Source organism: Melozone crissalis, unplaced genomic scaffold (genome assembly GCF_028551555.1).
Source record: "Melozone crissalis strain CALT ecotype California unplaced genomic scaffold, PUWL_Pcris_2 ptg000014l_1, whole genome shotgun sequence".
Lineage (NCBI taxonomy): Eukaryota > Metazoa > Chordata > Aves > Passeriformes > Passerellidae > Melozone > Melozone crissalis.
Window position 1 is genome coordinate 16,161,640 of NW_026535792.1, and position 25,137 is coordinate 16,186,776.

General features: G+C 45.9%; 1 protein-coding gene across 1 annotated transcript in view; it reads left to right on the forward strand.

The window, feature by feature from the left end:
• Window positions 1–25,137, forward strand: part of PSTPIP1 (proline-serine-threonine phosphatase interacting protein 1) — a 47,360-nt gene that overhangs the window by 11,931 nt on the left and 10,292 nt on the right. The window contains exons 2-9 of the mRNA XM_054272881.1: window positions 4,289–4,389; window positions 8,366–8,440; window positions 17,814–17,848; window positions 18,772–18,878; window positions 20,757–20,819; window positions 21,821–21,919; window positions 23,549–23,594; window positions 24,400–24,479. Of these exons, the coding sequence (XP_054128856.1) occupies window positions 4,289–4,389; window positions 8,366–8,440; window positions 17,814–17,848; window positions 18,772–18,878; window positions 20,757–20,819; window positions 21,821–21,919; window positions 23,549–23,594; window positions 24,400–24,479 (606 nt within the window). The remainder of the gene's footprint in view (window positions 1–4,288; window positions 4,390–8,365; window positions 8,441–17,813; window positions 17,849–18,771; window positions 18,879–20,756; window positions 20,820–21,820; window positions 21,920–23,548; window positions 23,595–24,399; window positions 24,480–25,137) is intronic.

A 25,137-nucleotide genomic window follows, 5' to 3' on the forward strand; every position in this document is an offset into this window, starting at 1 on the left:
AGGAATGCTCCAAGGAGAGCAGCCACAGCAGAAAAGCCCAGAGTTGCCTCACCACAGACACAATGGCCAGATGAGCTCATGTCACTGTGACCATCACCAGCTGGACATGCAGGGTGTGCCATGAGTGCTTTGTACCTGAGTTTGGATCATTTTCCTTCAGTTCAGTCCATTGGAAAAGCTACTAAGAGCTGCTTCAGTAACGAGCACAGCATTTTAGGCTTTCCTCCTTGATATTATTACAATAGGAGCCTTTTCACTTCAAAATGTAAACTTTTGTACTTCAAAAAGCCTTGCATGCAGTTCCCTCTGAGCACCCAGCAGCATGAGGCTCAGAGGAAAGTTCTGGAATAAGGCTGATCCTTAGGGAGTTAAAGACACAAGGTTACTCAGCTTGGTGCCACCAGAAGAAGAAATTATGTCACCCCCCAGCAATCCTGATGCTTCCTACCCTCTGGGCAGGGAACTGACACTGCCCGTCTTCCCTTGCAGCAAAATCCTCAGAGCCTCTCCCTGATGGCTGCAGGAACCAGCTCAGAGAATAATCTCTGCCACTGTTAACTCCCAGCATTTGCCTGGGTGGTTACCCATGGAAAAACCTCTACCAGGAGGGACAGGGCACAGTCCCAAGGCACAGAGCTCACAGGAAATGCTGATGGGAGGGAGCAGCATTGTTCATCCTCAGAAGGAAAAAGAAGTGGAAAGAAGAATGGGTATCCCAGTGTGCTCACTGTCATCAACTCTGCTTGCAGGCTTCCATGCCTCCTTTCAAGTGCTCCAGGAAAAACTGTTCTGCTTGAACTACAGCACAGGAGTTGTAATTTATAGGGGTTTATAGGGAATTTTATAGGGTTTCATTCCTATAATCCCCTCCACATTTCTTTTGTCTCTGAAGGAACAGTGCTGCTCGTTGCACTGGAGGGAAGCAACTTCTATCACTGGGCAGAGGGGAGGAAAGGCTGCCCCTCCTTTACTGGGGATTTCCAGGAGGAAAACAAGAAGAAAATCCCCAGGCAGAAAGCAGAGCACACGTGCAGAGTTAGGGGGTGAATTTCAGGACAGCACAACTCTGCTCACAACACTGAAATCCCTGTCAAGCACTTTCTTGTTGGTAATTATAGGCCTGTTGGACAACAAGGAATAACTAATCTTTTTTAGCAACAAGGATTAAATCCTCTTTCACAGCCACACACGCTTTGACCAAGCAGAATCCTTTTATTGGCCATGAGAGAAATTACTGGTAGTGAGTCAAATCACCCTCTTCCAAGCAACTAGATTTTAGTATAAGCAAATGAGGTTTTACACATTTAATGCCTATATTTATTGTCTAATTAAAGATTTTTTTCTAATTTCTGAAAAATACTAAATAGTTCTTTGAGTATTCATTAGTTCTTAGAATCATAACAAAATCCTTTCTGAGAAGTACCAAGCACTGCCTGACTAGTGCAGCTTAACAGCTTTTGCAAAACCACTCAATGAGAGTGCTAATTATAACACAAAATGGTAAATGGAAAATAGAATAGAGGCGAGACAGCTTAGCAAGGCTAGACAGTTGTTTAATGAGATCCAATCTTGCTGTCTGATTGTCTTGACAAAGTAAATGTGGGGTCAGTTATGGTGCTGCACAGGAAATCCTTAAGACACTAGATAAAAACAAAACAGGGCTGAACAGACAGAGCAGGGGAAGAACTCTAAAATGGGCAAAGACACTGATCTGGGGGAGGTGCTGGATCCTGCCATAAGACCCGAAGAATGGGCTGGAAATAGATGTGCTTGAAACAAAGAGGTAGAATGAAATATTGTACAGGAGGTATCTGATAACCTTCAAGCGTGGGGTAACAGAATACAGATAAAAATCAAAGTTTCAAAGTACAAAATGGGAGTAAGAGATCAGTAGTGAAAAAATCCAATATACTCTGAGACCTTGTTGAATAAAATACCAGGAGAGGGGAGAATTGCAGGTATATCTGTAGATCATAGCTCATTTAAGTGCCACTGCCATGATTTGATAGTGAAAGAAGGCAAATACAATCCTCTGATGGATCAAAAATGTTTCTTTGAGAGCTGACATTAATGCCATGGTACAAAGCATCACTTGGTCTTTACTGGAGTGGTAAAGCATCATCCTTGTCCAACAGGGATTTATTCAGCCTTGAACAGGTGCTATAACAACACATGGGAATCAAGGATGACAAAGCAGAATGTCAGGAAAGGGCAGAGGAGGTTTGTTTGGATTCAAGGACAGTCTGAGAGAGGCTGCAGTTGTACAACACGTGAAAAAAGAAATAGAGCTGTTGAAATGAAAGGGAAACATTTGTGCAAGTAAGCTGAGGCCTGAGTGATTCATGGCTCCCTTGTGGTTGGAAATTAAGAAGCAGTGCTGCAGGGTGAGTGACCAGAGCTGCTCACACTTGTGTCACCCTGGCTGTGGCGTTTCCTGTCCCTCTGCAGGTGACACAAGCTGCTCAGGGCACAGCCAGAGCTGCTCCCTTTGAGCCCTGCTCTGCATTTCTGACCCTGCTGCTTCTGAAACAGGGCCTCCACATTCTTTGGGAACAGAGAGGAGGACAAGAAAGAAAATTTTGAGATGGATGGCCCCCAAAATGAAGATAGATTAAATGAGTGTCTGTAGTAGGGGTTCTCCTTAGGAGCCAAATCTCTCTGCAAGGGCCAGCAAAGCCCAGAGGAGCCTGGCAGGCAGTGATGCTTCCAGAGGCCTGGGGAAATCCCCAGTGGACTCAGCCCATCAGGCTGCCCCAGCACACTGCTGTGCATGGTTTTGGGTTGATAACAAGTTAGGATTGCATTCTCTGTTTAGGGAATTGAATAAGCATTCTCTCAGACATAAAGAATTTGTCATCCTTTCAGTGTAACAACTGTACCAGTTTAAAAGAGGTGGGGAAAGGCACCAGTTGAGTTTTAGCATTTACTGAACAAAGAGAGACATTGAACAGAAAGGCAGACTAACTTCACAGTGAGCTTATCACTGCCTTTGTTGTCTGTGGCAGTGGCTGACTGCTGTGGTGACACCAACCCACAGGATATTGTCACTTACCTCATGGGCAGCATTTCTGGGACAAGAAAGCTGTGTACACAGCTATGAGATATAGCTGATTGCATCTGAAAATGTACAATTAAAATGCTGGGGGTGTGATCTGGTTGTGGAGCATCTGATCAGAGTTTCTGCCAGGCAGAGGGAGCCATTTATAGTAATTTTTTTACAGCAGTGATGCCTTCTGCCATTGGAATGTCCTCAAAAAAATAGAGAGAGGGAAGTGCTAAGTCCATTGCCAGGGTATTATCAAGAACCTTTCCTACTTTTCTTTCTGAATGGCAAAACTTGCTGCTTCTCATTTATTTCACAGCAGGATCCCTTCCTGTGATGTGTGTGTAAATTGCCCTTGGAAACATTAGGAAAACGAATGTTTTGGGCTTGAGATCCTGTTTCTTCAGAGGTGATGGCTTTAACAATGGGCTGTAGCCCTGGAAATGTTACTACAGCCTGTAGGTTTACAGGGATTGTCTGCAGAAATTTATCTTAGCTCTCGAAGAACCAAAAAAATTGTTGCTAGATCTGCAAATCTCCCCTGTGTGAGCAGCACCTCACCTGGTGGAGCTGCCATCAACCACCTCCATTCATCCCCAGAGCTCCCCTGCTTCTCTCCAGCCCCAGCAGCAAGGGAGAAAGACACAAGCTCAAGTGCCCAGCAGTTGCTTGCCAGAGGATCTTTTCCAAGTACCAAAACTTCAACAGCTGTCTTCTTCACAGTGGTGGTGGAGAGCAATAAAGTAACCCATTTATTAAATGGTAACTGCTTAGGGGACAGTGGATGGATGTATAAACTGCATTCAGTTCATATGGAAGGGCTTGTATTGTAGATAAACTGCTTGAGGGAAGGAACACACTCATTCCCTTTATGGTTTCACAGCCCGTGATTTTACCATAATGCTGTAACATAAAGCTCAGAAAACATTCACCACTCCATTTCCAATAGCATTATCACTCTGTACTGGTTAACTCAGGCTCCCTGTGGAAAAATGGCTTGTCCTGATCCTGTTGGGAGGCAGTGGGAGGAGCAGGAGCAGAACACAGAAATCCTGTCTGCCTGTGCTATGAAAACACCACTGACCAGGTGGCACAGACACTGCCCCACAGGCTGACATTGGTACTGAGCTGCCTCTGACCTTTCTTTTTAGAAACAGGGTAAGAGGAATTAAGAAATAAGAATTAGAATTAAGGTAAGAGGAACTGATGTGCTGAACAGCTATTACTTTTTCTTTCTGACTTCAGTGCAAGGAGTTCACCTTCCACACTGGCTACGAGGTGCTCGTTCAGCGGCTGCTGGAGGGGAAGAAGATGTGCAAAGATGTGGAGGATTTGCTCAAGCAGAGGTATGAAAATCAGAGTGAAAAAAGTGTGAACAGCCTCCTTTTTTTATCTCATTTGCCATCCAGTAGGGAATAGCAGGCTGTTTCTCAGTTTGGTGTTGTTATGAGCTTACATAGAAAAGCCTGAGTAATTTGAATCCCAGCCTTGTGATGTGAAGATAGATCAATAGAAATCTCAAAGACTTGAGAAGGGAAGAGAAGGTTGAAGAGTCAGAAACCCAGAGCTCCACTAAGACCCCTCATTATGGGTCCAGAAGTACACAGTAGTACCTAGATTCACAAGTAACATTTTTAAGTTTCTCCTTTTGCAGGGCAAAAATGACTTGCACATTTTTGTTTCTCTTTGAACATGCTGTTGCCACAGGCACTGTTTCAGTTTCCTGCCAAAAATGAGACCTTTTTTCAAATACAAAGCTACATAAAACGTTACCTAAAGTCTTACCCAGACACCCAAACCAGCCCCTGTTGTACACCAACCTTATTAGGCTTTGAGTAACAATGTTGTAGTTCATGCTCCTGATTATGTGCTTCTTGGTGCTTCTCAACAGCAACTATGGACAGCTGACAACTTTATGGGTGAGAAAATATGCATCGCACTGCTGCTCTGGCTCCTTTGCCATTCATTTTTGTAGTTGTGACTTAGAAAAACAGCTCTGAAATTTGGTTCTGTTTTGAGGTGGCTTCATCAGTTTCAGCATGTAGCATGAAGCACACACAGGTGCTCGGGTGTGACATGTAGGGAAGACCACACAAATATGGATTATTTATCCAGCAGGCAATCTCAGAGCAGTTCATCTCAGCAGTGTCAACTTATGAATATTGCTCCACCTTCCTGCTTTTTCTTCCCATGCTGTCCCCATCTAGTTTTTTGGGTTTAGGGTGGTTTTCTGAAGGCTGATTTTAAAGCCCTGGTACTTTCAATGGGGTGTGAGTTGTCAGACTCAAAAGTGGCCATTTCACCACCTGTGAAGTCTCCCATCAAAACCTGAAGCTATTTAAGTTGCTTTTCTCAACCATCAGTGGAAGACTGTGGTATTGGCACACATCACACCATCCTGAAGTCACATCTGCCCGATGGCAGCCTAGCTGCAAGTGTTTAAAATAGCTCCTTTGGGCCTTGTACTGTAGCATTCACATCCTCTGAGAAACCCCTTTGCCCAGGGTTTTTCTCCTGGGAAGCTGAGAAGCCTCGGAGAAAAAGGAAAACAATAATTATCTCATTTGCTTCTCCTGTACTGTGCTCATGTGGAATGTGTTTGGAGATAGTTTACCCACAGGTGATTGTTCCATTGATTCTGGTGTGAATTGTTTTCACTCATTGGCCAATCAGGGCCAAGCTGTGTCAGGACTCTGGAAAGAGTAATGAGTTTTCATTATTATCTTTTTAGCATTCTGTCTGTATCCTTTCTGTATTTTTTAGTATAGTTTAGTTTAGTATTCTTTAATATAATATAGATGATGAAATAATAAATTAGCCTTCTGAGAACATGGATCTCAGATGCATCATTCCTCCCTGCAAGGGGGGTCCCTGCAAATACAATATCAAACCTTACAGAGCTCAGAACTGCACAGCAGGCCTTGGGCAGTGCAATTCTGCATCAGATGCTGCACACACCTGTGCTCCTGCCAAAATATTGCAGAGGCTTCTCAAAGTGGCAGGATGAGGTTTTTCCTGGTTAATGGTGGAGGCACCATTAACCAAGTTCTTTCTGTAAAGAAGAAAAAATACATGCACAGTAATTTTGCAAGTATTTCCATGAGGTTTTTCACACCCCAGGACACTGCAGAGATCATGTGTACGTGTGTGTGCCCATGTGGGTATGTGCCTGATGGGGAGAGGAATAGGAGATGAGAAGTGGGCACTGAGTCAAAGATGTGATTTCCAATTTATGGCTGGCAGATGTTTGTTTCAGCTCAGCCTCACGTCACTCATAGGAATGACCCAGCAGAAGAGCAAAGGATGGGATGAATCTCTCTTCTAGAGGCTGCCCATACCATGTGGTTCACCTTGGAATTTCAGCAAGGACTCCTGCAGCCCTGAAGCCAGCTACCCTGGCCCTGGCCACACTAACACTCCATCAGTTTTCCAACCACAAATCCCCTAACTGGCCCAGAGAAAGGCCTAAAAGGTTTGGGAATGAGAAAGCAATTGTATTCTAGAACAAAACCCAGGGTTAAAACACAAAGTGTTTTCTATCTCTGAATGGCTGCAGGGAAACATAGAAGCTGTGTGCAGGAGTGCTGTGAAGTGGGAAAAGCAGCACACAGATGTGAAGAGATAGTGTCAGCTCCTGTGAAATTCCTCTGACCCTGGGCTAGTCCAGTCCCATCTGTGCTGAGGTTTCAGGAGCTGGGACTGGCTTAGAAGCTGGCCATGCTTTTTTCCCATGAGATACTCGTGTAGTGAGCAGGCAAAGTGGGAGTAATTACTGGAGTAATTTTCATTGCTGCACAGGCACTGGCACTAAGCAAAGCCTCTGACTCAGAAGTGTTTCTTGATACTGAAATCAGAAGAAAATTAATCTATTCTTCTTCTGCCACATTATGTGTCTGGAGCATATTTCCATTTTGATGAAATTTCAGTCATCTAACATGAAAAAGAAGTGGTGCCTCTGCATGGCCTGTCACCATTTTGCACCCTGTTCCTCTAACAGGAATGCCAGCAGTGGTGTAGGAACACCCCAGTGAAACTCAGCAGTTCTGAGAGCAGGAGGGCAGCACTTGCAGTGGGAGCCATGGGCAGAGGCCAGGAGCACTCTGCTCCTGCGGCAGGGCCAGCACTGCTGCTCCAGGGCCTGACACATCTCCTTGGGCTGGGGAGAGTCTGGGATGAGCCTGGTTCAGACCCCAGGAGTTGTGGGTTTGCTCCCAGAGCCCAGGGGCAGCAGAGGGGCCGTGGGACCCTCTCAGGGACCCACCCCAGCAGCTGCAGGAGCAGCTTCAAACTGCTGGAACTCAGCAAAGACACACCAAGCACCTCCTGGCCAGGTGGGAAGACTGATGGGACTAAAGCCAAGCAGGGTTGTAGGGCCTCGCACCCACATCAAATTTGTTTTTTGAACAAAGAGTACGTTTCTCTAAGGTGCCAAGTTTCAGGCCAAAATAGTTTGAAATGCTTTGAAACTGTCTTGAGAACTGGACCCTAAACAAAATCATGCCTCCCCCCAGATGCTAGCACCAGGCTATCTGTTCATTATTTATTATTGACCATTCCATAGTTTTTAGCAGCTACTCAAAGACTGACAACTTGGTTCCACCCTGGTCTTGCACCCAGGAGAAAGGAAGTAACACATTTAGTACAAATTCTTTTTTTAAAGAGAATAGAAGTTCCCTCCAGTGCTGGGGGAAGGGAAAGCAAAGGAAATATTTGTATTTCTTTATTAACCATAGAAACAGAGCCACTGTCCTGAGTCACCAGTTACAGTTCCCCATTAGGTGAGGTTGTCCCTTCCACAGAGCTGCCCCAGCCTCACCACACAACCACCACGGCTCCTTTGCCTTTCCAGCAGTGCCTCACCTTTCCAATGGATGGAATACTCCTGCTACCCCTGGCTCCCATTTATTCCCAGCATCTCTTGAAAGGATCCTTTGGAAGCTGCTCTTCACTGCCCTCACAGCCATGGTTTTCATGCACTGAGTCAGCCAGCATTTTTAGGTTCCTTTTGTTCTGTTCTGAACACCTTCATCTCATCTCTGTTCACCTCCTCCCTCCCATGAACCCAAGTTCTGGGGGCAGAGCTGAACATGGCATTCCACAGGAATCAAAGCCATGGGATGGGCTTCATTTTTATCTCATTTCTTCCAGAAATAACTTACCCAGAGTATTCCAGAGGTTAACTAACAGCACTAGGATTGAGGAGATAGAGAAATCAAATCAGTTGCATTTCTGATGTTTTGCACCTCAAATACAATTAGAGGATTTGTGTTAATGTGATCCTGGTACCACTAAGAGAAACTGAGTAAGTTTTTCTTTTAACAGAGCACAAGCAGAAGAGAGATATGGGAAAGAGCTGGTTCAAATAGCCCGAAAAGCAGGAGGACAAACAGAAATCAAGTAAGGAATTCTTTTATTATTACTGCAAACAAAATGATTTTGGAAGAAATACCAGACTCCTGTGTTTTGCCTGTGGATGAGGTCACAACCACTCATTTCAGTGCATTACACACCTCTTCACAATGTGTAGGGAAGTGGGGAAACACCACAGCCCTTCACACTGGGATTCACTGTTTGTGAATAGTCTCTATTTAGAAACTGCCAGTAGGTCCTTTCCTGAGATTTTTTTTTTTTATTTCAAGATTCTTAATGTTTAATATTTGCTTCCAAAAGCAGACCCAGTGATGGGGAAAAAAGAGAATGGAAAAGGTTGTGAAATGTTTAGGGTGGTGGCTTGACAGTTCTGGAAAGCTGGTGAACACTGAGAGATGTGACAGAACAAATACAAAGACCCCAAAAATCAGCTTCTGCAGCAGGAAAAAAGGCTTACCTTAGGAATACAGAATGTAAATCTCTTTGAAGGGACCTAATTTGAAATAATTCAATGGAACTACTGAAATACACTAGGATGACATATATATTTTTCTCTGTCTCCTCCATTACTATCTTAAATTATGTATAAATTGTGTTGGGAGGGAAGATAGATATTGGTATGGAATTTAACTTAATAAACACTGCTGATAAACTGCTGCTATTATTGATGGCAGCAGCAATAATGAGACATTTTGTCATTTTTGTAACAAGTAATAATACAGTAATAAGGTGGCAGATGATGAAGATGAGGGGTCACAGAAGACAATCCTGAAAGAAGAGACCTCAATCTAAACACAAACCAGCTCTATTGATCCCTGGGGCCTGCTCCCCTCCTCCATCCCATAGCTCATTCCTTAATGGCAGTCTCCTTTTCACCTGGATTTATCACTCCCAGTGCAAGTGGCTTCTGGCCATGTTTTGTGGGAGAGCTTGACCCCAGGCAGTGCCACAGCAAGGCTGGCACAGACACAAGTGCTGGGAATGCCAGGGGATGTGCAAGGCTTCCCCTGCCAGTGCTGCAGCTCTGCCTGGCCCCCCGGCAGCACCCAGGGATGCCTCAGTGCCAGGAGATGCCTTCTGCCCTCCTGGTGCCTCAGTGCACTGACCTCATGGGTAAAAAGGAAGGAGAAGAAGAACTATTCTGAAATGAAAACATCAGGGTTAAGGATGGATGGCTTTTTCTCAACCCAAAGATCAGCATTCCAGGATCAAAGAAAGGCTTCACCTCAACTCCTTTAGTGGCAACACAGGGTAGGCAGAGCAAATGTGTACAGCAACAAGGAGCTTTGGCTGCCCTTCAGTAGCTCAGTGACAATTCATGGGTCTGCCTTTTCTCAAGAGATTATGAGAGCTTGATTGAGAAGCAGAGCCCAGTCCCAGTGTTGGGATATGGATCCAAGTTCCCCTCAAGTTGGGGGAAGTTTGGGCTTGGGCCCAGCTCCACTTTGATCCAGCAATTTTATAGCTTGGCATGGAGGGAAGCTGAGCACACAAACAAAGCTGTGGAGCTGATTTACTCTTTCCATAAGCCACACCTGGCCAGGGAGGGACCAGCTCTGTACTGATGCTTTTATCAGAGCAAGTGTCTCACTGTGCCTGGCCTGAAGCAGAGAGGACACTTTCCCTCACCCAGCATCCTCTGATTGTTTCAGGAATTACACAGATAGTGAAGGGCATTTGTCCAGGGCAAACAAAAAATCAGAGAAAACTAAAGTCTGTCCAGGGCTGGAACAACACAAGAAAATGCAGTGTTTGGTTTTGATGCCTTAAAATTGTTGAATTTTCTGTGTCTGTGTGTTCTCCTCAGTGTGAAATTTCTGTGTGTATGCCATTGATTGCTGGCAGCAGTTCTGGCCTCAAGGTCAGTCCTCCAGGGAGACTTGAGGGAGGGAATCTATGTACTCCTTATAATAAGAAAAGCTTGAAAGGACTATGCTGCAACTGTGCCAGTGCATTTTTCCAAGTGTTTCCTTTTTATAGGACTCCCTATTTTCATCTGATAGAACTACAAGTACTTGACAGGCTGAGCAGGACTGTTCACACCTTCAAATGCAGCTCTGGGTAGCAGTATTTCTTCAAGTCTAATGTATTTGTACCTAAAACTTCCATCTGACAGTCACCAGGACAAAAGCAGCTTCCAGGGTGTTTCTGCAGACTCTCCTGTGCCATGCTATGTATGGAAGAGGAGCAGGAATTACTAATTTTAAATCACTCAGTCATTTTCTTGCTAATACAAAATTATTATCCTCTAATCTTAAATTTAGCCACCTTTTAAATATCTCAGATACTGAGGCTTTCTGTTACTTCTCCTGGGAAATTCACACCACAGAAATTCCTAATATGAGGATACCTGATACCCTTTCAAAAAATCTATAAAAGGAACATAAAAATTGCATCCGCAACAAACACCCAAAAGCTTCCAGTATGAAAATTCCCAGAAGACCTTAAGAGAAACAACTTCAAGGCTGAGGTTGATATTTCAGCACAGTCAGGATAGCACAGAACAAGGTGCAGGGAATGAGCAAATGAGTGAATGGCAAGCACCAGAGCAGCCTGGAGAAGGGATGGCACACTGCACCAGGGAGTGGCCACTGCTGCAGAAAACACTTCTCTCCCAAGCCTCCCCTATATCTTAGGAGCTTTTATGTTTGAATCAAAGAAAAAACCAATTTCAACATTTTTTCAGGCTTGCTCCTTCTCTCCCCAAATTCTGCTTCAGCTGGAGCAATTGCTGAACTCAGCTAAATGTATAAATAGATTCTACTGCCCTTTTTTGTTCACCAGAGACACAGCTGAAGGAATATGCTGCTGACTCCAAGGATTGTAGGGAAGGCTCACTGGAATGCAACAGCAACTCTGGGGCCACTCTCTCTTGATTGGAGAAGGCTCCAGGTGACAGCAGCCATCAGGATGCCCTCCTGCATCCCTGGGATATCCCTGTATCCTCCTGCATCCCTGGCTGTTCCCATGGCTCCAGCTCCTCTGTCCCAAGCCTGGCAGGGACAGCCCCAGGCCAGGCACACAGTGCCAGCACCAGCAGTGACAGCAGTGACCAGGGAAAGAGAGGGGCTGTGTGCTCCGAGGAGTCCCAGGGCAGGAATGTGAGAGCACTCTGAGCTCAGGGCCAGCAGGGACAGGGTCTGAGGGTCAGCAGTGACAGAGCCAGGGCCCCACTGCTCCTGTGCACAGCATGGTCAGGATTGGCTCTGGGAGCCCCCAGCTCAGAATGTGTCTGACAACACCAAAACCAGCAGAGCAGACACACTGCACCTTTTCTTATTTCAGAAAAAGCCAGGATGGGGTTTCTAAAACCTGGATACCGCTGACAGAGCAAACAAATCCAGCTCAGGAAGTCAAAGTTCCCTCCAAGGGCTGACAGCCAAAGGGCAGCAGCACTGCACAGGCACTGCAGTGGCACAAACTCCTTCCCTCTTCCCACCCAGGGCACAGCTCCCACTCAGCACCTGCCACAGCCCTTGGCCCATTCCAAGGCACACAAGGATGCACACACTTCTATCTAAGGCTCACACAAGCTCAGACCAACCCCTTCAGCTTCATATTCTTCCCCCAACACTGGATCCCAGGGGAAGGGTAGAACAACAGGGCAAGCATATAAAGATATTTCTTCTAAATAATCTCCTAGCCATAGCAATCAGTAAGTTCACAGGATGCCACACCAGTAGCAGCTTTCTAAGGAATAGCCTCCACTGTTTTCTTGTTTTTCTTATTTGAAGCCCTGAAATATTTTAGTATCCACTGAGTCAATAGGTAAAGCAATATATGCCTGTTATCTCACTTTTTAAACTAAAAAATATTAAATCTGCATCACCATTTCCTAGTCTCTGCTCATAAAATAAATTATAAAAAGGTGATGACAAACCTACAGCCACGTTTTCTTGGCAAATGACAGCTTATACTCATATCCAGCAGGGGAGAGAGAACTACAGGTTTTGAAGTTTAAAGGGCAGTGTTTGTACTCTCAGTGGTGCACACATGGGAGGGGATGTACAGAAACTGGGATTTTCAGCCAAGCTACAGACTGAGATCACAGCTGCAGTTGTTTGCTGGGGGTGTGCACAGCAATGATGCCTCTCACACTGGAGATGATTTTCAGCAGAGCTTTAAGTGCCTTTAAGAGGAATCACCCTCCTGGCTGCAAGGGAATCTCCATGCAGTGGCTTTGGGCAGCTCCTCAGCACAGCAACATGAAAGCAGTGCCCAGTTCTGATCTGCAAGCTCAGCTTCAGCCAAACCAGGGCCTCTGGGAACTCTGTTCTTCTCTAAAATAACTGATGCAAACACGAGCTGGTTAAACTCTGCCTGGGCTGACAACAGCTATTTCTGTCATTTGCTCTGCTTGTCTCTTCCCATGTATATGATTTCCTACATTTTTCATCCCTTTTTTCCACTAGCACCTCCTTAGGACCTCAGGAAAGGGTAGTTCCTTCAAGCCCATGTGTGCTCTGCTCTTCTCTGTGGTGCCTGAAATAGAACATTTCAGTGAGTGGGAGGTGAGGGCATCTGTAATGAAATGCCAATTGCTGTTTCCTGTGGATAAAAATAGTGCATCTGTCACTTAATATACAAAACCCTCTGTATTACTCCACACAAAGCAGGCATTTTTGAACTGAAGCTAAAAGTCAGTGGGGAAGGTCACATCCTTCCATGGCTGCTTATTTTCCACCCAAATGTTCTGAACCCACCCAGAATTGATACACCAGCACATTGAACTTTCAAGACTCTGAAAATGGACCTGAGCCTCTGCTCAGTCCCTGTTCAATTTGATCTAGATGAGCTCTCTGCTGATGAGGACAGGCATTTCTGAGCAGCGCTGCTCTCTTTCTGAGAGATGTGAGGAAATTTAGTCTTCTGTTAAAGGCACAAAATTTGTTTTGACTGTTTTAACCTTTGATTTGGATGGCACAGCTCATTCTGGAGCCACAAGGGATCTAATTTGATGTCAGGTTTACAGGGAGGAGAAGAACATGGAGATGTTTCCTGTTTGCTCCCCTACCCCAGGGGAGTCTGGGGTGATGTGTGTGCTCCCAGTGCCCAGCCCTGGAGTGAGTGAGGACACAGCCCCTTCCCCTGAGCTCAGGGCACTCCTGACACACACGTGGGAATGTCCAAGCAGCAGAAGGTGGAGGTGAACCCCCAGAGCAGGAGGGGAGCCCTGCACAGAGGCTGCTGGATGAAAGCCACAAAATGTCCCTGAGCCCAGCCTGGTGCCCAATGCAGCCTCTGAGCAGCTGAGAACAACTCCTGAGGCTCCACATCCCAGCCCAGCTGGGAGCTGACACCAACCCTTCCAGCTGCACCCAGGGCTGCTGCCTTTCTGTTTAGAGCTCCTCTGAGAACAAGAAAACCTCCTGGCAAAGTTCATTCTTCAGTGGTTTTGCCATGTGCCCACTAAAGAAGGTCAGACAGGGCTGTGAGCCTGGCCTGGGACTGGGCTGTGACTCAGGTAAAGAGGAAAGAGCACAACTCCCCTCCTTCATTTCTGTTCTGCAGTGCAGACACAGCCCCAGGTGGGAATGATTTGAGAGCAGATGATTTCAGACTCATCTCCCCACACTTTGCTACCCCCACTGGGCTTCACAGAAGGAATTGTTGGTAAAACAACAATTTTTGGGTATTCCCTGTGTGCCAGGAGGAAAGGCAGATGTTGAGGGTGGCCTCAGAGGGGACTGTCACTGCTGGGAGCTCTCTGTAGGGCTCATCTGGCACAGACTCCTCTCACTTTCAGAAAAGGTATTTTTGAAAATTGCAAGAACAACTGAACGTTGTAGATCATACCAATGTCAAAATACAAACCTCCCAGAAAGGAAGGTGGGCTTATTTCACACTTCTATTCACCAAGCAAAGGTAGCACAGAAAGAAAATGAAAAACCATCAGTGGTTTTCCGGTTAGAAGAACCTGTTTTACCTTCCTGTGTGCAAGATAGAAAGGGATCTCTGAATGACTCAGTTAACCCAGGGTCTAAAGGCAAAGAACTGGGGAAAAAATGCCCAAACTAGCAAGCTTAAGGTTGAAAAAACTGAAACAGATTAAATAGTGTGGGGCAAGAGGGTACTTGGTGAGAAGAGCTGTCACCCAAGCCCTGCCAGTAACAGGGCCCTGCTGATTACACTCAAGTGAAACAAAACTCTGCTTGTGATGGCTGTGAAGCAGCTCAGAGCAATTTCTGATGCACAGAGGACTGCCCAGCACAGCTCAGGGTTTCAGCCTAAACAAGGTCCACAAACAAAGAGAGAAAAAACATAAAAAAAGCACAAAAACCCAAAGCAAGACTAAGAGCATTGTAAGAACATCGTAAGAACATTGCAGCCACTAGATGGCAAACCCCGCCCAGGCTGCTGCACAGGCTCTGCCTGCTCCCTCCCTCTCCAGGCAGGCACTCCTGCTTCCTCCAGAATTAATTTTGACAAATCCAATCTTTAAATGTACAACAGGGAGTCGTTTAACAAACACACAGAGTGAATTTGTGAGCAGCCTTATTTTCAAGGAGACATCTGCGGGATTCTCCACGAGGGGGTGCCCAAAGGGAAGGCTCGACCTCTGTCCTTAGTCTTCCAGGATGTATGTGAAAATCTCAGAAGTGAACAACTTTAAAAAAAAAAAAATAAAAAATCAAATTTTCAGTGGTGCTTGAATTGTTTTCAACCCTAGGTTTTCTAATTTAGCCACAAGAAAAACCCCAAAAAATCAATTAGCACCAGAATGCTAAGCAGTAGCATCTAAGCATCTACTGAGGGTGAAAGACTTTCAGTGTGTCCAGGAGAGTGAGACATCCTCACATTCACACCAGCATAGACAGAATTAAAACTCATTCAGAGATCAGCTACAGGAGTCACTTCCATTAAACCCTGTGAGGCACTGAAATATTTCACTGATATAATCAGAACATCCAGGAGCGAATCTATAGCACTGCTGCTGCAGCCCAGGAGTCATAAAGGGAGTCCTGATGGATCCACAGGTCAAAATTTGATTGATTTATTCTCACCCAAGTGTATAATTTGGCAGGATGACATATTTGCTGGCCCTTTAAGCCCTGTAAGTATGTAAGGATCTAATTAACTGATTTTAGAAAATTATTATAAAAATAAGGAAGAAAATGGCTTAAGTCTATCTCAACCTACTTGCACCAGTCAGCAGCTATGGAATTGGCTGGACAAATCCTTCACACAAGGAAGAAAAGGCCAGAGATTTCTGAAAAGGCCATTAGAGACCATGCAGGGGAGAAATGGATCCCTGTTTGGGTCACAGGTGCATTATCACACCAGAGACCCCCTGGCCTTACAGAGAGCCAGCAAAAGGAGAAAGCTCCATGGGTGCCTTGTGGCCATGAACTGCTCTGGGAGCTCAGGGGCCTGGAAACCAAAAAAGCAGCAAATGCTTTTGTCCTTGATATAAACTGAGAAGGTGCTATTTTTCATTATCTATTGCAGCAATTTTGTCAGTTTTTGCATAACCTGAATCACCAACAACAAAGGGGAAAAAATCTCTGAGAAAGAGAAATCAACACAGAGTGCAAACAGTATGTCCAGTTTGCAACTGCCCTCTGGTTTTTTTATTCCAGTATTTACCTGTTTCAGGCATGAAGTTGTTAGTACATTCCCCACTTCCTACTGGAAACTGCTGACTGGAAAAGAAAATTTTATTCCTTGTATATATTTCTTTTTCAAAATTAGCCATTAGAAAAAGTTATCTCTGCTGCTGATGTTCAGCTTGTCTTTTACTGCCAAGCTTTTAATTAGCTGAAACTAATACTGCTTGTTTCCTTTGTGGTGTGAACATTTAGATTCCATCAAAATTTCACACCGGACTAACTTTTTACAAAACAAACTTCAAATGTATAAGTATCGTTAGGAAACAATTTAAAAATACTCAATCTAGAATGTTCTCCCTGGCTTATCTCAGGAGATTCACCACAATCTAATTGAAATATGATAAAAAATCAAGCAGCTCTTCTTTTCTGTTTGAAAGTCTTCCTTATATTTCTACAAACTTAGATCTGGAATGAGTTTCCTGGCAGTTTTTGCTGAGGACAGGCCCATCCTTTCCCCTCATTCGTGCATTTTTCTTATGCCTGGCAAGGCAGCCTCCCTGCTGGGAGAATGTTTGATCAGCAAACAGATGTCCAGCCACAATTAACACAGGGCAAAGGATCCTTTTTGTGCCTATGGGGCTCCCAGAATGGCGAGGAGATGCAGATTTCCCTGCCCAGCTGTGGGTGCACATGGCTGGGAGGTGATAGCAGCCTCTCCTGGGCTCTCCAAGTACAGAGATTTGGGGCTCTTCATTCACCAGCTCTTCCCTGGTGGCTCCATGGAGAGCCCAGCACTGATTCCTTCCAGGAACAACTCTGGGCCTTGCAGAGATCATTTCCAGATCTGAAAAGCTTCCAAGTCACACCCCAGCCCTGGCTGCTGTGTGTGCAAAGGCCCTGCCAGCCTGCACATTCAGAGCTGGAGGAATCTGTTCAGTGGGAAACAATTCTCACACACCTTGTGCTCTCTCATCGCATCTGTGCCGGTGTCTCTGGTGCCTCTAGAGCTGGATCTGCCCTGGCCACAGGCAGGACATCGGTCTGGGGCGGCCTCTCGTGTCCCTGGGATGTGTGGCTGCATCCCGCAGCTCCGTGCGGAGCGACACTGCCGGCCTGGGGTGCTGCTCTGCCAGGCGTGGGGTGCGGCAGGAGCGGGGCTGTGTGAGGGGCAGGAGCGGGGCTGGGGCGGTACGGGAGCGATCACATGGGGATGGATGGGAAGCAGGAGCAATGCACAGGGGATGGATGGGAAGCAGGAGCCGAGATTGTGTGCGGGAAGCAGGAGCGGCGCACAGGGGATGGATGGGAGGCAGGAGCCGGGATTGTGTGCGGCAAGCAGCAGCGGTGCCGCACGGGGGTGCTCGGCAGACGCGCTGCGGGCGCAGCTGCAGCGCAGGACCGGGCACGGAGGACGGGAATGGGGCCGCACGCAGCGCTCCGCCCTTCAGGCTACTTCACCCTTCAGGCTACTTCACCTTTCAGGTTACTTCACCCTTCAGGCTACTGCTCTAAAACCCCAATTCCCCCTGGGCCACGTTTCATTGGTATCTACCTGCGAGGTGCACAGAGAAAGGGCTGTAACCACTCACGGTCACAGAGTATGACTGAGGAAGAGGGTGCACAGAAGGAGAGGTGCAATTCCCTGCTTCATGGAGCATTTTATTGCCTTTCCTGATGGTAGCAGACTGATGCTATTGTGCTTGTTAGCATGGTCAGCTTTTATTACGAGGCCATTACGGGTTTTATCTCTATGTGGATCTTTGAGGTTCTGAGGGAAAGTTTTTTCCCCTGGATTCCCAATCCACCCTTAGAAGCCAGCACTAATAAAGTGTCTTGTTTCTACCCTACAGCACACTGAAGGAAGCATTTGAGATGCTCAAGCAACGTAAGTATTTCCTGTTCCCTTCTGACCAGGGAAACACAGGCACCCATTGTGTCCATCCTGCTCCCCACACCATTCCCAGCTTTTCTTTCACAGCCTGTGGTGCAAGGAGGGGAGAAAAAGGGTGCCTACTCAGTCTGGTGGCAAAGAAAATGGCTTGTTCTTCAAGTAAATTTTATCTGGATCAAGTCACAAGATATGAACTCTGTCCCCTCTTCTGCAAACCACTGACACCAAACCAGCTTCCTAAATGTGCCCAAGGCTCAGTGAAACCCTTTCACACACACAAAATGCAGCACCATGAGAGCCAATAGGACACTGTACCTGGTCACTGGCACCTGCTGTTTACACCAAAATTCCCTCTTGAAAAGCAGCTGCTGGACTGAGATATTTTTAGGGTCTCGTGGGGGAGTTCAGCATTTCTGGAAAATGCAGTGTTCCATTTCAGAGGCACTGAAGCTGAGAAATGCAGAGCAGTTCCCAGCCATTTCAAACAGCACCAGCCAGGTGCTCTGAAATTCAATCCATCTTGGTTAATCCTTGAAAATTCTCAGCATGCAACCATCTAATGACTGGCCACTGCTGGCAGCAGCTCCAAGAGCAGGGACAGCCCAGCAGCACAGCCAGGGCAAAGCACAGCCAGGGATGGTGGAGGCCAGAGCTCCTTCCCCCCTCTGCACCACAAACTCCTGACCCTCAGTCCCAAAGAATGGGGGCAGCTGGGGAAAATGGGGCCATGAAGAAACTCACTCTGCTCTTGAGCCCTCAGCAATGTCAGGGCATGCAGAAACATAAAAACCTTTTTAAGGCTGCCCTGCTTGTGACAACTCATAGGACAGTCACATCACAGAAACATCTCCTAAAAAATGTGACTTTATCTTTAAAGACTTTCCCACTGACTGAATATGAATTCTGATTTGCTTTAGAAATTGAAAGTGTTGGAAACTCTCATATCCAGCTGGCAGTAATGCTGAAGGAAGAACTGAAAGGAATAGAGGAGTTCCGAGAAAGGCAGAAGGAGCAAAGAAAAAAGGTGAGAAACCAGAGAAATGTTGAAAGAGATTGGGTCAGTGGGCTGTGCTGACGACCTGTCTCCAGCCATAGGCTGGGAGTTGTGCAAAAAATCATAAAGCATTACCAGCATGCCCTGCTCCCTCTATAGACTAACTGTGGAACAAAAATCTCCTGCTGATTCCATCTGGAAACAAAGTAGTGCTCTGAACTCAGGAGCCAGAGGCTTTAGTCCCTTTTCCTCTCTCTGGTGTAACTGTAGATGCTGTTGTTATTATTTCTCTAAGAACTTAATCCTTCCTTTTCTCTTTTTTATACTCTTGCTAATGTTTTTCTTTGATATGACCCTGAACAATCTCCAACACACACTAAAGGTGTAACACAAACGTTTAAAACATGAAAGCAAATTATTGTCATGCTGGATGCAACAGCAATATATGCTGAATTGCAAATACATGGAATAAGTACATTATACAACATCTAGTTGATGTCATATAGTAAAAAAAAAATGAGTATATTTATGGCCATTTCATCCCCTTTGACCTCATCAAGCCCTTAGTCTATTGAAAAATAGCTCTCAATAGAGACAGCAGGGACCACTCACACCTTCTCTGGGTCTGTGGGTTGAAGACAAAAACAGGATCATCCCTTCACTCTGACAGCACTGAGTGATGAGGGAGTAAAACAAATATTCCTTTCTTTGCTAATTTTAAACAGGTGAAAATGCATATAACCAGTACCCAGTGCCACAAAAATTGTGTGTCTACAAGCCCCTGACACACAGGAACTTGGAATAGCAAAGAATTCTGATTATGAAAGTGGGTGAAACCAGTGCTGCTACTGAGATCTGAGGCTGACAGTGATCTGATGAACTAAATGAGGCATTAAAAGACAGACAGTGGGCACCAGGCTCATCAGTGTTTGTCCCCCATTCCCTTTGCCACTGGGATGTGCAGAGAGGCTCTCTCCTGCTGAGAACTGTAAGCCTGTAACTCACCTGGGAACAGTTAGAGGGGCCTGGGAAAATAAAAAAAAAAGGAAAAACTGCTTTGGAGTCTTAGATAAGATTTTTTTCTCTGTCCAGCATGTGAGGAAGCCAACATTAGACATGCTGGGTGGTGTCAGCAGTTTTGGTAGCCTCCCAAAGTGCTGTGATTCGTGTTGTGCTGTAGCTGTCTCAGGACTGTGCCCAGTGTGAAACAAGCATCTGGGTAGCCCTGGAGAGAGTTTTGCCTGAGCAGAATGGAAAGATTAAAGGACCAAAAGTCCCCCTGAAAAAAGCCATCCCCTGCCAGTAGGAGCATATCTCACTGTCACATGAAGCTGGGCATCTCCCAGCTAAAACCATGGAAGAGAATCCAGCACTGTCCTTCCAACCCTGCCCAGACGACTCCAGCATGGACATCAAATCACACTCAGCATAAAGGTGCCAGAAGCAGTGGAACAGACAAGAGACAGGAATTGTTTGGATTGAAAATGGACAGCTACCTGTCCATTGTGGGTGAGACAGGGGTTTGGTCTGCAGAGATGAGGGATCAAGCTCTGGCAGCAGCAAAGGAGCCCTGCTGGCAAAGCCCCCTGTGACTGGGTGCTGCAGCATTTCATCTCCTCAAGAAAACAAAACAAAACAAAAAGCAAGGAAGACAATGAAGATCTACATCCTCTCTGCTATTAATGGAAACCACTGAGGCAGAATTATCTGGGATTATTTTTTACCTGGCACTTTGATGCTCTCTGTATCACTTAGAAACCTGTCATTTATAAAAGCAGAGTAAAGTAATTTTGCCCACAGGGAGCTGGCTTATAGAAAGGCCCTGACTGTGGTTTTCCTAATCCTGCTGCTGGAAAGGGAAGGAAAAGTCCAAAGCAAGAAATGCTGACCTGTGTGTGTTTCTTACAGTACGAGTCTGCAATGGAGAGGATGCAGAAGAGCAAACTGTCCCATTATAAGAAAACCATGGAGGTAAGCAGGGAGGGCTTGGGCAGCTTTCCTGGTGCAAACTGGCTCCAGTAAAATCTGTATCACATGTACCTCTATTTAAAGAAAGGTCAAAGCTGTGTGAGTGTGCAAGGGTGTGTGAGGGAGGGAAGATGTCATTCCTGCTGTGAGGAGGAAGCTGATCTGCACTGCTGCACCCAACTGAAAAGTCTCCAGAAGGTTAATGCAGGATGAATGGTGCCCCAGGTCAAACAGGATTTCATTCTCTCTAGGCAAGGGTGCTTAGAGGAGTAAATGTAATTTTTCAGTGTGTGTAAGTACAATTTTAAGAACAGTGAGGGGGTCTTGTAGGCAGGAGGAATCCTCCCCATCTGGAAAGCTTGCAGGTACAGAAACTACAGACAGCTGGGTTTGGTTTCCATTGGGCAACTGCCTCTAAGGAAAGTAGCTGCAGACCTGTTAGTGCTACAGCTGGAGGTGTACTAATGGGTTTTTTGGGAAATGTGCTGGTTCTAAGTGCACCTCTAAGATACAGAGATGTTTGGTGCAAATAAAGATTTCTCCTGCTTCTGAGAACTACCCCAAGACTGTTGCCTATGGGGTGCTGGCTCTGCCTCACAGCTTGGAGCAATGGCCAAGGCAGCACCTGACAACCACCCCACAGCCATCCTGGGAATGTGGGATCCCAAATTCATCCCTCCTTGGCTCCTGGGCAGATACCTGGGGCACCAGTGCTGGTAGAGCAGCCTGTGCACTCCTGACCCCTGCAGGGAGTTGCAGGTGTACAAAGCAAACAATTTCAGGGCTGCAGGAAAAGAATTCAGTCCGGGCTGGCAGCCCCTATTCCAATGTTTCAGTTTATTTTTCTGCCTCCTTACGGTGCCATTGGGATTTTTTCCTATTGCCCACCCTGGGCACTGATTTGCTGTCTCAGACTGCAGAGGGGGAAGTGGCTGGAACAGCTCTGGGGGGAATCCAGCCTTGCTGCCCCAGGCAGAGCCTGATGTGTGATCTCTTTGTTCCAGTCCAAGAGGAGCTACGAGCAGAAGTGCAGGGAGGCGGACGAGGCCGAGCAATCCTTCGAACGCACCAGCGCCGCAGGCAACCCCAAGCAAACAGAAAAGGTACTGACAGGACACAGCTCTCCAGGGGGAAAACTGGGGGGTTTACCCTCCCCAGGTACAAGAGAATACAATTAATCCATTCTACAGGATGCCAGGGGCTTTGTTTTGAAATTAACCCCAAAGAATCCTCTGGGAAGGGACGAAGTTATCTAATTAATTTATACTAGGCTGTGCTCTGTGAATCCTGCAAGGAAACGGAATGGGATTTTTCTCTGAAATTACTCATTACACAAAAGAAACAAGTCAAAAATATGTCATGCAGTTAGTTTTGCCTTTTGGTCTCTTACACTTAGTAGGTGTAGCATCTTACATTAAAATGCATCTTTTTCCTCAACATTTTCCTCCTCATGGTGAGTTTAATTTCAACTAAATTTACAGACTCAAAAATAAATCCTTGGAAATTAAGGCACTGCAGTCCTTCATTGCATCGTCTTGATACTTGCAGCTGACAATCCACTAACTTTTAATGGGAACATTTTACAGTGAAACAGATGGAGAAAACAAAATAAATGAACTCCCTTTGGCTCGATAAAAATCAGTGCAGTGTAAGCAAAAAGGATCAAAAATCATCTCAAGGAGAGGGGGGTGGTGGTGTGGAGACTCTAAAAACAGCATCAGAACTTTACATTTTATTTCCAGCATTCCCTAATCTTTGATAAGCAAACCCCTGCAGCTTAGCTGCAAAGAGGGGATGGAATCCTGGTCCTGCCAAAATGACACCAAACATTTCACAGCTCCAATGGCAGCTAAGCCTGACCCAGCTCCTTCCATGCAGAAGGATCCCAGGGTGCTCCATTGCCAGCTCTTCCCTGAACGTGCCAGCACGTTGGGAATGCACAGAGGCAGCTCAAGCTGTTTAATTCTGCTCAGCATTTGCAAACAGTTTGGGCCAGGAAGCAAACAAGAATGAAACTTCTATTCCCAGCTTACTCCACATTTCCCAGCCAGCTGTGATGAGGAGTATGATCATGAGCCCCTACCTGAGCCTTGTGGGGAAGGGGGAAGAATGCATGACACTGATGTTCAGAGCAGAGCATTACTGTGCTGTCACCCCCATCTGTGCAGAAGGACCTGAGAGTACAGGTGATGGCTGTTCTCTTATTTGCTAAAAGCTGCAGGTTTTTAAAACAGAGGACTTCTACTTAGAGCGAATTTAATTTTTAGGCTTCTGAGTTGTTATGGGAAATTATCTGGCATTTGCAAAGTATTTTAAAAGCTGTGTGCTTTTCATCTGAGTACTAAATGAGGAGCTTGAAAGATGAAGAATTTTCACTGCCATTTATTTCTGCTTATAAATATCTATTAGAGAAGCACATCAAACAATTGAGAAAAAACAGCTCAGCCAGCAGGCACAGCTTCAGGCTGGATCACCCTGGCTCTGAGCTCCTCTGGCAGGGATGTCTGAATGGAAAGATTTCCCTTGAAGTCATTGCACCTGTGGCTGCACCTGGGAAGACCTGGTCCCTTCTCCATTCAGCAGAGCTGTGCATGAAGGGGGGACAGCCAGGAAGTTCTTGCAAGTTAGAGCCTTTCCCCTAGAGGGGAAAAGAGAGGAGGCAGCACAACAAACTGGGACAGAAGCAAAAATATGTCAGAAGTTAATTTGGGGTGTTTCTTTTCCTGTTTCAGAGCCAGAACAAAGCCAAGCAATGCAGAGATGCAGCAAATGAAGCAGGTGATGCTGTTTGCAGCTGAACTATGAGTCTTCTCAGCAAAGATCTACCAGCACAGGATTTTGATAGAACACATCCAAATCACCCAGGCTCCCAGGGTTCCCAGAGGCACCCACCCAAATATTAATGAAGAAGCCTCTAAAGAGCAGCAACCTGACAGTCACTGACACTCCCCTCTGTGGAAATGCCAGTGTCCTGCTTGTATTAAAGAATTTACAGAAGACTTCCTTTAGGGACTTCACCCAGAGCAGAAAAGCTCTTCTTGAAGCAAGTCTGAAAGCACAGTAGAGCTCAAATTGCCCTGAGAGAGCCCAAATCCCACCCCCCACCCCCATGGGCATGAGCACAGCAGTGATCTCCAGCCACAAACGTGTGTATGGCCAGCAGGACAGGCCAGCACAACCTGAGCTGACTCTGGAGCTCAGGCTTGTGCCTCCCTCCCCATGGAACAGCTTCCACCAAATCACATGGCTCTGCTGGCTGGGAATGAGAGAGCCTCAGGATGCTAAGTGCCCAAGCAAAGTCCAGGCTCTTCACCTCTGAATTGTGTTATCCCTACCATAAAGTTTATACCTGACCTGCAAACCACACAGAGAGAATCCTTACTCTAGTACATACCTACAAACAAAAAATCCCATAATTATTGTGCCCCACCTGTCCCAAACTCACATATTCTTGTGATACTCAAGCAAACCACAGGCCTGAAGCACAGGAAATCACAGGAAAGGCCCAATAGGAGGAAAGACAGCAAGGCTGTAGCACTTTTTCCCTGACTGTTGGGTTTGTGTTCTGTGTCTGTGTTTACAGAGAACGTTTACAAGCAGAACATCGAGCAGCTGGACAAGGTCAGGACAGAGTGGGAGCAGGAACACATCAAAACCTGTGAGGTAAACATTGACTTCTGCAGAGATGTTTGCACACTCTTTATTTTAGCCCATTGGAATATCTCAGTTTAAGGCCTGAAATGCCATCCCAAGGGTTTTGCTGTTTGTTTTATGTGGAGTTCCAACAGATGTCTTTGCAAAATTACTGCAAAACTAGAGTTTACTTAGACATAGCTGCTCCTGTATCACTGACATTCTCCTTGCTTGGTCAGCACAGCTATGTAAAAACAAAGGAGGGGAATAAATGCAGAGGTGGGAGAGGTGGAGCAATGTATGAACTGGTACATACCCCAGACATTATGTTCACAGCACTTTCAATTCACCTGCAAGAATATTTGTCCTCTGCAATGAAATAATCTTTCTATTGAAAGGCAGTGGTAGAAAAGTCTCTGTCTCCATTTTACTGAGGATGGACAAGGAGATTTGCACTTGGCTATTAAGTTTTGCACAACAATTTACAGGAACTGGTTGGCATCCAAATCAGGCACTCATTTGATCACAGTAATCCTTCAAGTACATTTGCCCATCTGCTAAAGTCTGATTTTGCTATATTTACTTGTTGCAGGCTTTATTTCCACATAAAATAAAATGCCAGGAGGATACATTTCCAGTTCTCTGCTTCCTCTTAAATATTCCCTCTCTGAGAGGACTGAAAAGCCCC